Source organism: Squalius cephalus (assembly GCF_949319135.1).
Source record: "Squalius cephalus genome assembly, chromosome: 6".
Taxonomy (NCBI): Eukaryota; Metazoa; Chordata; class Actinopteri; order Cypriniformes; family Leuciscidae; genus Squalius; species Squalius cephalus.
In genome coordinates, this window is record NC_137127.1 from 814,318 (window position 1) to 827,130 (window position 12,813).

The 12,813-nt window shown below is 39.7% G+C and overlaps 1 protein-coding gene across 1 annotated transcript; it reads left to right on the top strand.

Moving 5' to 3' along the window:
* Nucleotides 1–1,725: 1,725 nt before the first annotated feature.
* Nucleotides 1,726–8,467, top strand: cyp1a (cytochrome P450, family 1, subfamily A). The gene is made up of 7 exons (XM_079873838.1): nt 1,726–1,798; nt 3,167–4,014; nt 4,415–4,541; nt 5,174–5,263; nt 5,487–5,610; nt 5,714–5,800; nt 7,812–8,467. Exons 2-7 carry the CDS (start codon nt 3,175–3,177, stop codon nt 8,107–8,109), a joined length of 1,566 nt encoding a protein of 521 aa, XP_079729964.1. The 5' UTR covers nt 1,726–1,798; nt 3,167–3,174; the 3' UTR covers nt 8,110–8,467.
* The last annotated feature ends 4,346 nt before the right edge of the window (nt 8,468–12,813 follow it).

Sequence of the window (12,813 nt, forward strand, 5' to 3'; positions counted from 1 at the left end):
GGGACATTCATTCTCACCAGATCCTTCATGATCTTTAATGAACTGAACTCGTTATAAAGAGACCATCAGCCATCAGAAGATGAACATCTGAACATCTCCTTCTCATCCAGCGAGATCTTTTCTAAAGTACAGAGAGGCGAAATACAAAAGAAACGAATGAAATAAAGCGCGCACTGCTGAAATCACAGGTAAATCACTGCGCGTGCACGAATGACAGAATCGAGACAGAAGAAGGATCTCCAGTTCTCAGTTTATCTCTACTTTTAGTTCTCAGGATCTCGGTTTATGATGAAGAAACTGAACTCTTGAAGAAACTGAACTTGTTTGCCCCTCCAGCATCCTCGCGCACGCGCGCTCGCGCTCTCACGCAACGCGGGCAATGTTTAACCCGCGCGCCACAGGTGCACGCACGCGATGCTGTTTATCTGAGCGTGCTTCAAATCACGATAACAGTCTGAGGTCGCGAGACTCTTCCAAAGGAAATCGACCACAGAACTCAGAGACTCTGATTTACTGCCGCTCTTTGAGGGTCACACGCTTTTACTCCATTCTGGCGGCTTTTCCTGTTGACACAGCGAGCGAGAACTGTGAACATGTAGTGCAGGGGCTCTAACACACACACACACACACACACACACACCTTTGCACGCGAGAACTGTAGTGCAGGGGCTCTGAAACACCTTTGCACGCGATGCTTTACCTGTTGCTTAATGAGTTCCGAGCGCGTGCCAGGCGGAACATGAACCCGCAGATCAATGCGCGACTGTGTCTATAGGCGATCATGTGTTGCAATAAACTATTTATTTAGTCCTATAATTGCTGAAATTGTCAAACTAATTTATGGCACTTAATTCTGACGGTTAAGATCAGATCAATGAACAAGAAGAAGCGTGTTTTCGTTCATTCTTTCTATTTTCTATTTGCATTAATAGATGTATAGAGCTGTCTATTTTTTTTTTTTTTTTTAAGATTTATGCATATAATTTATAATCTGCATTGTTCATTTATTCCTCGGTCTATGCATTGATTGATGACGCAGACTCTGAATCAACATGCACCAATGCTACAATTTTCTATAAGTCATAATAATTTGTAAACAAACAAGTATTCATTACTTCAATTAACTCATTATTTCTGCTTTTAATTAATAAATGTTTAGCTAACTGTGTGATTTGTATATGTACATTTCTGAAATACATAAGTTTCCTCTGATAACAGATCACTATAAACTGTAATATTTACTCATGCATTTTCTGTAAATCTGCTTTGAAACGATGTGGAGTCTATTGTGAAGCGCTGCAAATAAATGTGAATTGAATTAGTATCACATAAAAAAATATTGCCCAACAAAGCTTAACTCATTAATTCATATTCATATAGAGTCTTTTATAGTTTCACATTATTTATTGATTGTTTGATTGATTAAAGGTACTTTTGAAAAATATAAGTAATATACTAAACATTGTTGAATTTCGATCATCATGTTCATTGTTCATTATGCTTAAGTTTCCGTGTTGAATTTACATTTTATAATGAAAGTAAATATAGAAAAAAATATTGTCATATAGATTTGTGGAAACGCAAGAGAACTCATTAAGAGTCTCATTAATAACTCATTAATGATCAGTAATACATCTCACTCACTCACAGAGCATGACATCACGCGAGCAGCAGCCAATCGTGACGCGCTGTCCTCTATAAAGCCTCTCGCGCAGGACTCCTCAACACACTCAGATTGACTCTGGATACACACATTCAGAAGAGAAGAGACAGGGAAATACTCGTCAGATCACTCTGTGTAAGTCAGCTGTCAATGCCTTTTTCACTTGAGAATATTTGATCATGTGTGCTGATGTCATTTTATCATTTTTACTGCAAACTATGAATTCTTTCTAGTTTCTTCTTACTTGTACAATATTGTACAGCTTGTTCACTGACTGTGTGCATGGTCATTATAGGGTTTTTAGATTTAAATATAAACTTAATTCTGTCTATATGTTCAGAAAGTTTTCAGAAGTAAATATGGAGTTGCACTGCATGAATTAGTGTATTATAGGGCATTTGCTGGACGTTGAAATGTGTGTGTGTGTGTGTGTGTGTGTGTGTGTGTGTGTGTGTGTGTGTGTGTGTGTGTCAGATATGCGCTGACCTTGAGGCAAATCACCACACGTGTAGTTTATCATTAATGGATTTTGCGAAATGCAAATAACCAAACAATATGCATTGGTTAAACTGCGAAATATATCAGTTAGTCGCATGCATGAAGTAATAAAGCTCATGCAAGGGTTGCAGAGACACACCTTTCTTCAGTAGCGCTGCATGATTCTGTCCATCAGTCGGTCTGATGTCGGCTTGTTCTGCGCATAACTCGTTCAGCAATGCCTCTAACATGTGTGTGTGTGTGTGTGTGTGTGTCAGATATGCGCTGACCATGAGGCAAATCTCTCCAAGTTTAGTTTATCATTAATAGATTTGACAAAATGCAAATAACCAAACAACATGCATTGGTTAAACTGGACAAATATATATCAGTTAGCTGCATGAACTCATAAAGCTCTTGCAAGGGTTGCAGAAAGACACCTTTTTTAGTATTTTTAGTATTACTACATTATTTCTCTCCATCTCAGTCAGTCACATTGATCTCGGTCTCGGTTTGTGCAGGTAACCTTTTTTTTTTTAAGTATTACTACATTTAATTTAATATTCAACAATATTATTGATCTCCTGCATTGGCAGCATTATATGAGAACTGAGCTGAGCTGGACGATGATATCACGGCTTTCTCCAGAGCGGATATATATGCACTAAATTAATAACTTTTTTACAACAAAAATGAACCATCACTGATCTTACTTAAGCTGGACTGTGACACTATTTTCTTCTAGAAACAAACTTTGCATTATTCTCCTGTTATCTCTCTAAAGCTGCTTTGAAACACTAAAGCGCTGTAGAAATAAAGCTGACTCGACCACATTTATTTCTCTCTCTCTTGTTTTGCGCGGTAACCTTTTTTTCTAGTATTAATACATTGAAATCTATCAGTTATTTGCATGCATGAACTAAAGAACCTCATGCAATGGTTGCAGAAAGACACATCTTTTCTTTTAGTATTGCTGCATTCTTTCTCTCCTTCTCAGTAGTTTGATCTCTCTCTTGTTTCGCGCAGGTTCAGCAATGCCTCTAACATTTGTCCCGGTTCTGGGCCCGATCTCAGTGTCCGAGAGTCTCGTGGCCATCATCACCACATGTGTGGTGTATCTGCTAATGCGCCTCATGCGCACCAAGATTCCCGACGGGCTCCAGAAGCTTCCCGGACCCAAGCCTCTTCCCATCATCGGGAACGTTCTGGAAGTGGGAAGCAACCCGCACCTGAGCCTGACCGCCATGAGTAAGTGTTACGGCCCGGTGTTCCAGATCCAGATCGGCACGCGTCCCGTGGTGGTGCTCAGCGGGAACGAGGTGATCCGACAGGCGCTCATCAAACAGGGCGAGGAGTTCTCCGGGCGTCCCGATCTCTACAGCACCAGGTTCATCAGCGACGGGAAGAGTTTAGCGTTCAGCACGGATCAGGTGGGAGTTTGGCGTGCGCGTCGAAAGCTAGCTCTTAGCGCACTGAGGACCTTCTCCACGGTCCAGGGCGAGAGCTCCGAGTATTCCTGCGCTCTGGAAGAACACATCAGCAAAGAGGGACTGTATCTGATCCAGAGGCTTCACACCGTCATGAAGTCCGACGGGAGCTTCGACCCGTTCCGGCACATCGTGGTGTCCGTGGCCAACGTGATCTGCGGGATCTGCTTCGGCCGCCGCTACAGCCACGACGACGACGAGCTGGTGGGCTTGGTGAACCTGAGCGACGAGTTCGGGAAGATCGTGGGAAGCGGGAATCCTGCGGATTTCATCCCGATTCTGCGCATCTTTCCCAGTGCATCCATGAAGAAATTCCTCGCCATCAACGCTCGCTTCAGCAAGTTCATTCAGAGGATCGTCTCGGATCATTATGACACGTTCGACAAGGTGAACGCTTTAATACGTCAGATCAGTTCTTAAGCACTTTATATATTATAGAAATAACAGAATTCAATTCGATTCACATTTGTTCGTTTAATGCTTTTCACAAAACACGTCGTTTCAAAGTAGATTTACAGAAAATGCATTACAATTTACAGTGATCTGTTATCAGAGAACAGAAATGTACATGTACAAAATCACAGTTAGCGAAAATGTTATAAAATTGTAACAATGTAATAATCGATGATGCAAACGTCAAAGATGAGACACATTCAAATTCTGTCTAAAAAAAGACAATAGTGTCGTTATGGCAGATCAATGTTTATTCAGTTCAGTTCAATAACTGTGTCAGATTTTGAAAATGAAAAGTTGTCCGTGTCGCTCAATAACGCGAAATGTGTTTCAGGACAACATCCGTGACATCACGGACTCGCTCATCGACCACTGCGAAGACCGCAAGCTGGACGAGAACTCAAACGTACAAGTGTCCGACGAGAAGATCGTCGGGATCGTCAATGACCTCTTCGGAGCCGGTGAGTTCTGGATTAGGGATGCGCGAGATATCGGCATCAGTCCATATACGTTCATTTGAAATCTTATTTAAACTGATATATTTGGCCGATAAATTAAAGCCGATAAATAACGTATTGTTCCCTCCAGCTGAGACGCTTCAGAAGCGCACTGTTCACCATGATGGATTTGAAAAATACAATAAGTGCAATATGTCATATCGGCTGTATAAAATTATAAGTTACATATATATCACTTATCGGTTTTCCATTATAAAGAATTATCAGTTTCCGGTATCGGCCAGAATGTTCATATGTGTGCATGGATGACTTTTGGTTTTGTAATCAGGCTTTCAAAAATTATAAAAAAAATTGGATTTAGATTTATTGGTCAATATATCAGTTATCGGCTTTCAAATATAAAGAATTATCGGTTATCGGCTAGAAAGTTCATATGTGTGCATGGATGACTTTATTTTTTTGTAATCAGCCTTTCAAAAATTATATAAAAATTTGGATGTAGATTTATCAGAATATATATCGGTTATCGGCTTTCATGTATACAGAATTATCGGTTTTCGGTATCGGCCAGAATGTTCATACGGGTGCATGGATGATACTGAGGCGTGTGTGTGTGTGTGTGTGCTCATCGGCAGGTTTCGACACCATCAGCACGGCTCTGTCCTGGGCTGTCGTCTATCTAGTGGCCTATCCCGAGATCCAGGAGCGCCTGCAGGAAGAACTGAGTGAGTCTGTCTAGATGGAGAGATATTGCATTTAAACACAACTGTTTTTTACGCCATTCACGTGAACTCATATCGAGCGTGATTTGTAGAAAAACGGTCCACTGTTAAACATAACCGACACTGGGACACACACACAGCCAGCAGTGTAAAATAGTTCTGAATTTCCATGAGATTGTGTTTTAAAATCTTCTGATCTGACAAATGGCATTGAAATGTTTTGTAGAAGAAAAGATCGGAATGGATCGTACGCCGCGCTTGTCGGACAGAACGGACCTGCCGCTCCTCGAGGCCTTCATCCTGGAGATCTTCCGACACTCCTCCTTCCTTCCGTTCACCATTCCTCACTGGTGAGTGTGAAGCGGCATCATGAGCTCAGGACAGAAGCGTGACTCGAGCTTGAAGTATTACGTATCACAACAGAGCTAACTGTGCTGTGTTCTTCTCTTCCAGCACGTCTAAAGACACGTCGCTCAATGGATACTTCATTCCCAGAGACACCTGTGTGTTTATCAACCAGTGGCAGGTCAACCACGACCCGTGAGTTTATTACGATGAGTTCATGTGCTTGTGAGACGCATTTCCAGCGTCACAGGACGACTGTGGGTTTAAGTACTGATTTGAAATATATATTTACTATGTAATATATTTAAGTCAGATTAAAATGAGCAAACAATACAAATTTATTTCTATCAATCAATAATTAAATAACACATTTTCTTTTTTCCTAATAATATTTTAAACTGGTATAGTATATAATATAATAAATTACAGTGTACTGTCTGTGGCGATACTATGGTACAATGATTTTAAACACATTTAATTTGATATTTATATTAGATTCAAATAAGCAAACAATAAAATTGCTTAAATAATACAAACATATTTAAATAATATAATATAATATAATATAATATAATGCATTTTTTCCCCTAATAATATTTTAAACTAGTATAGTTTATAGTATAATAAATTAGTATCAGGTGGAAATACTATGGTACTTTTACATATATTTAAATGGTTCTCTATCCATGGTACTTCCAAGAATACCATAGTAAATATCTAAAATACCATAGTACTTTTTTGTGTGAGACAGTTACTTCTTAAAGCAGGAGTTTTCAAACATGGATGCCATAAAAGTTTAGAGAACATCTAACAATGTAAAAACAAATAATAAAAAAATATATTAATAGATATGTAAAGATATAAAAATATTATAATTAAATGGATTAAAATAAATAGTAAATGGAAAATGATTCAAATAGATTTAAAGTCCCCCTATAGTCAATAATTTTGTCTTTATCTTTGATCACCAAAATGACATATTTAAAAAATTTTCCTTGAAAAAAAAAAATGTCTTCATGCCTTAAATCATCTTGAATGTAACTCGACACCCTTGCCTCATTTAGTATGCGCGGTGCTATGAATATGCAAATGAGCCCCGCCTCCACTCACTCACTCAGCTCAGAGATCCACTGGTTGACGATCACACGTTGATCTGATTGGTTACAAGGTAGTTTGTGACGTCAGAAACACCAGCGATTTCAAAGCGTGTTTTTGAGACTGTCTTTGGTTCACTGCAGTTTTAAGGAGGAAATACTCAGCAATGCTGTCGACTTATGAATTTACACATGGTTTGTCTTAAAGCACATTAAAAACACCACATAGACACACAAACAACATTAAAAGCTGGATTTACACCACAGGGGGACTTTAGCTAGATAAAGAAATAAGGGCAGTGTAACAGGAGAAAAAAACACAGAGACGCGTTTAACTCTTTGTGTCGGTCAAAAATGACTGAAATTTTTTTTTATTTCAATGAAATGAATGTACTATATTTTAGTTCGATACTGTTTTTTTATTTAATATTTAGTATTTTTAGGGGATTTTATGGTACTAAATTATATTTTAGTATTTATAATCCATTAATTCGCTTTTTGAGCATAGACCTGACGATTACATCTTCCAGCTTAAACTGTGGTAAATCTTGAACGCTTTAGAGCGACAGACTGAAGTTTGATCTCTTCTCAATTATTGATTAATTCTCTCAGCAGATTATTGCTGAAGTGAAACAAGTTTTAAAAAGTGAACTTGAGAAAACTTACAGAATTTTACGTTTATTGTTATGAAAAAATGAGCAAAAATACTATTTTAAATTTTTATGAAATATATAAAAACATGCTCTACTCTAAAACTGTGAGTAAAATCTAAACAAGTCGTGTTCCAGATTTGAGTCTGATATCTCAGAAAATGATCTTCAGTGAGAGTGTGTTCGGCTGCAGTACCAAACGCTTCCACTAGAGGAAACTCGTCTCCCATTCATTTCCAATGCGCTCATCTTCGACCGTGAGGAGCACAATGTGACTATTTTTTTCAGGCCCGTTTAACCTGTTCGAATCATCTCCATGATTTTTGAGTGTGTGTGTGTTAACAAAGCAAGTGCCAAAACCTTTACTTTATCTTCAAAGAGCAGCGAGTGTCAAACGCATGTATGTTTACAGGTGAAAACAATGTAAAAGCAGTGCAGTGACGCTTCTGTCTCTCCTTGCAGGGAACTGTGGAAGGATCCGTCCTGCTTCAACCCTGACCGGTTCCTCAGCGCCGACGGGACGGACATCAACAAGCTGGAAGGAGAGAAAGTTCTGGTGTTCGGCCTGGGCAAGCGGCGCTGCATCGGAGAGTCCATCGGCCGGGCCGAGGTCTTCCTGTTCCTGGCCATCCTCCTCCAGAGGTTAAAGTTCAGCGGGATGCCGGGAGAAATGCTGGACATGACACCAGAATATGGGCTGACCATGAAGCACAAGCGCTGTCTGCTACGAGTCTCGCCACAACCCGGATACGCCTTGTGATCCGGTCCGAGTCGGAGTCCGTAGCGATCCTGTGAAAAGCTCGCGATGCCAAATATTTGAAAGATGTCAGTTCTGACAGTCAGTTCTATCAGTTCTGGTGCCAGTGGTTTCAGCCATCATAAAGACCCGTTCACACCAGGAACGATAACTATAGTGAGGGATAATGTACATCCAGCCGGTTGTTTATCAGAATCAGGATCAGGATCAGGTCTTCCATCAGCCTGAAGGGGGTTTATTCTGAGATCACACACACACACACACACCTGAAGGGGTTTATTCTGAGATAACAACCGGCTGGATGTTCATTATCCTCTTATTACACGGACACTTTCCGCATGAGTAAATAATTAGACAGAAATATTGGTCTGAGTTAATATGTAATTCGCTCTTTAAATGCAGAGCTTCCGCGGAGAGAGCAGTTTCAGCGGCGAAATCAAACTAGACGGACATTCAAGAGATAAGGTTTACAGTCATAACACTTATTACACAGCATTTCAACACATGAGTAATTATGGAGATTAGAGATATTGATTTCAGATTAAACGGTTTTAAAATCGTACCTGTTTGTATCTCATAATCCAACAGTGAACAAAACAATAGTCACAAAATGGCCGCCGCTGCGTTTCGTGCGCATCGAAACAGCGAGTCGAGCTAGTCTAGTGTAATCGAGCTAGTCTAGTGTAATCGATCTAATCTAACAGTTGAGTTTATCTGATGAAGTCAATTGTGGAATAAAAACAACACAAAAAACAACGACTTACTTCTCCACAATGTTGTCTTCCATTTTAAATGCACAAGCCCTTTAAACTCGAGTGGATTCTGATTGGCTGTCAGTGTTTTGATCGTTCGACAGCTGGAAAAAAAAAACCCTTTTGAAAGTGCCTATGGTTCCTCATATCCGTATCGTTATGTTTGTGGCGTGAACTCTGCTATTCTTTAATACGGAGAACGGTTCTTAGATCTATATGTTTATCATCATCTTCATAGTTCTCGTCCTGGTGTGAACGTGCCGTAATCCAGAGTCTCACCTCTATCATGTACATACATCTGTGTTCTCAAATGCAGATGCACGTCTGTGTGAGTTTATCCTTTCAAAACTCAAAAGCTGATAACATATTTGTGCTTCCAAATATAGAGCCGAGATAAGAGCGAGTGCCGGAGCTGCTAGAGTGCCTTATATTCTCATAAGCTTAAAGCTGGACAACAAACACTGAAGCTGTTTTCTGTTTCATTACATCCCAGAATGTGATCCACCTCGTGTAAATATTCTGACACCTGTACCATGTGCCTGATCTTATGTTTGTACAGTGTTGATCTACTGTTTTTTGTATTTATCAAGGTCCTTCTGGACGATCAATATGATTCTCGATCAAATCTTCCTCCTGAAACACTGACCTGATGATACTCTTTATGACTCTTGTGTAATGAAGGAATTTTACGTCTGAAGTAAATCTGAATAATTCCTGCAAATGTGCTCTCATATCAACTTTGCCAGCAGTTGCATTGTTTTTGCATAAGCTATTTATGATTGCTAAATGAATAATAAAACTTTCATTGTCAATGTCTGTCTCCGTCTGTCTCTATTTAAAGGGATAGTTCACAAAAAAATGAAGATTCTGTCATCATTTATTCGCCTTCATGATGCTTTTAAATATACTTTTAAAGGTACACTGTAGTTTTTTAAGTATTTTATTTGCTAAAATCAATGTCTTTATTCATAAATATGTCCTCATTGGTGTAAAATTACCTCTGCCAATGATCTGACTTATCCTCGTAAGCAAAGAATTTATTATCTTTATTTGCATGGGACGGGTAAGTCCATGGAGGCTTCCATGTCGTTCCGCCATCTTGAGAAACTATAATAGCCGAGAGGGACAAAAAGCACTAGCCTACCTCAACCCGTCCCCGTGTTCGTTCAGAGCCGGCGTCACGTGACTGAAACCCGCTGGAACGGACACGGAGATCAGAGGCGCTGGTCACGGCCCCGGCACGCTTCATAATGCAGGATCATAGTTATGACAAGCCACAGGAGAAGGAATCCTCGTTGCCAAAAAATTTAAACATAAGAGGAAACGTGACCGGCGATTTAAAAAAACGAGGGTTAATGTCGGGATAGCCTTTCCCAGGTGGAAAGAGCTAATGAAGGAGAAAGACGCTGAAGTCGCCTGCTTTCTTCTCGACAGGTAAGTCAATGTTACGGTCTAAATTACAAGCTTTTTTTCATTGCTTGGTTGTGTACTTTATTATATAGGCAGCATAACAGCAGAACATGTATAGTTAAACTCGACGAAGTGCTATTGGAAGACATGTTGTCATAGCTTCTTGGTACATAACGGCTACCGTAGTTGCAACACGCATTTGAAAAAGCGAGGCGCTGGAGAGCACTATTCGTTTGAATGCAAAATACAATTTCACTGCTAGATGGGAGAAATTCCTACACAGTGTTCCTTTAAAATTAAATTACTTTAAAAAATTAAAATTTATTTTAAATATTGTTTAATTAATTATCTTAAATTAAGCAAACAATAAAATTTGTATATGTACATTTCTGAAATGCATAACTTAGACAGTCTCCTCTGATAACAGATCACTCTAAATTTTAATGTGGACTCATGAATTTTCTGTAAAGCTGCTTTTAAACGATGTGTATTGTGAAAAGCGCTATACAAACAAATGTGAATTGAAAATGTGAATAAATAAATAAACACATTTAACATCAGAGTTGTCACAGAATCAGCCACACCATCATCATGCCCTCAGCAACAGATTCCTACACACATTCCTAATCACCTGATTACTGATCAACACCACCTGCACGCAATCATAACAGTCACCATAAAGACCAGCACACCCAGTTCACATTGTCTGGTCTCGTTGTTCAACCCTGAACTTCTACCTGACTATCTATCTGTGCGATACTTACCTGTGCGATACTTACCTGTGCACTACTTACCTGTGCACTACTTACCTGTGCGATACTTACCTGTTCACTACTTACCTGTTCAGTAGTGAACAGGTAAGTAGTGCACAGGTAGTGAACAGGTAAGTAGTGAACAGGTAAGTATCGCACAGGTAAGTAGTGCACAGGTAACTACTTACCTATGCACTACTTAGCTGTGCACTACTTACCTGTGCACTACTTACCTGTGCACTACTTAACTGTGACCTACTTACCTGTGCACTACTTACCTGTGCACTACTTAACTGTGACCTACTTACCTGTACTATACTAACCTGTGCAATGCTTTCCTGTGCAATGCTTTCTTGTGCAATACTAACCTGTGCAATACTAGCCTGTGCAATACTAGCCTGTGCAATACTAGCCTGTGCAACACTAGCCTGTGCAATACTAACCTGTGCAATACTAACCTTTGCAATACTAGCCTGTGAAATACTAACCTGTGCAATACTAGCCTGTGCAATATTAGCCTGTGCAATACTAGCCTGTGCAACACTAGCCTGTGCAATACTAACCTGTGCAATACTAGCCTGTGCAATACTAACCTGTGCAATACTAGCCTGTGCAATACTAACCTGTGCAATGCTTTCCTGTGCAATGCTTTCCTGTGCAATGATTTCCTGTGCAATATTAACCTGTGCAATATTAACCTGTGCAATACTTACCTGTGCAATACTAACCTGTGCAATATTAACCTGTGCAATACTAGCCTGTGCAATACTAGCCTGTGCAATATTAACCTGTGCAATACCAGCCTGTGCAATATTAACCTGTGCAATACCAGCCTGTGCAATGCTTCTTCAGTATTCTAAAGTCTTCTACAGTCTTCTTTGTGTCTTCATCTACTAGCCTGTGTAACACTAGCCTGTGCAATACTAACCTGTGCAATACTAGCCTGTGCAATACTAACCTGTGCAATACTAGCCTGTGCAATACTAACCTGTGCAATACTAGCCTGTGCAATGCTTTCCTGTGCAATGATTTCCTGTGCAATGATTTCCTGTGCAATATTAACCTGTGCAATACTTACCTGTGCAATACTAACCTGTGCAATACTAGCCTGTGCAATACTAGCCTGTGCAATATTAACCTGTGCAATACCAGCCTGTGCAATGCTTCTTCAGTCTTCTAAAGTCTTCTACAGTCTTCTTTGTGTCTTCATCTGCCAGTCTTCAGTCCTCCAGCCACTTCTCTCCACTGCCTAATAAAGATAAGTCTATTCATCCATATGCCAGTATCTCCAGAACTATCTGCAATCCAGAGACTCACCTGCTGTTAACCTGTGTGTCATTCAATAACTCCATTCACATTTTACCTGTTTGCAATCTTCTATTCTGTGACAGGTACAGTGGCCCACTATGGTGAGTAGAAAGAATATATTATGTAACTTAACAGAAACTTATTTTAGATGTCTAATATCAGTTTTTCAGTCTATAGCTAAATTATATAGTTGTTTATCAAAGATAGATGCTTATTAAATTTTAGGGTGGGGGTCCCTTGCATGAGGAGGATCAAGAATATCATGTGAAATATTGATGTTGTTATTATTTTCTCCTATGGTATGTGGTGTGATACTGTCATGGTGTGGTCATGATGCTGATGTCACTTCCTGTTGTCCAGGAGCAGGTGTGTTTCAGGGCGAAGCGTGTGCCTGTCCATCTCCGTCTATCAGGTACAGAGGAAGAGACTGTCATCTAGTTACAAATGAAAGACCTAACCATTGTTTTCATTTTGAGAATAGAAAT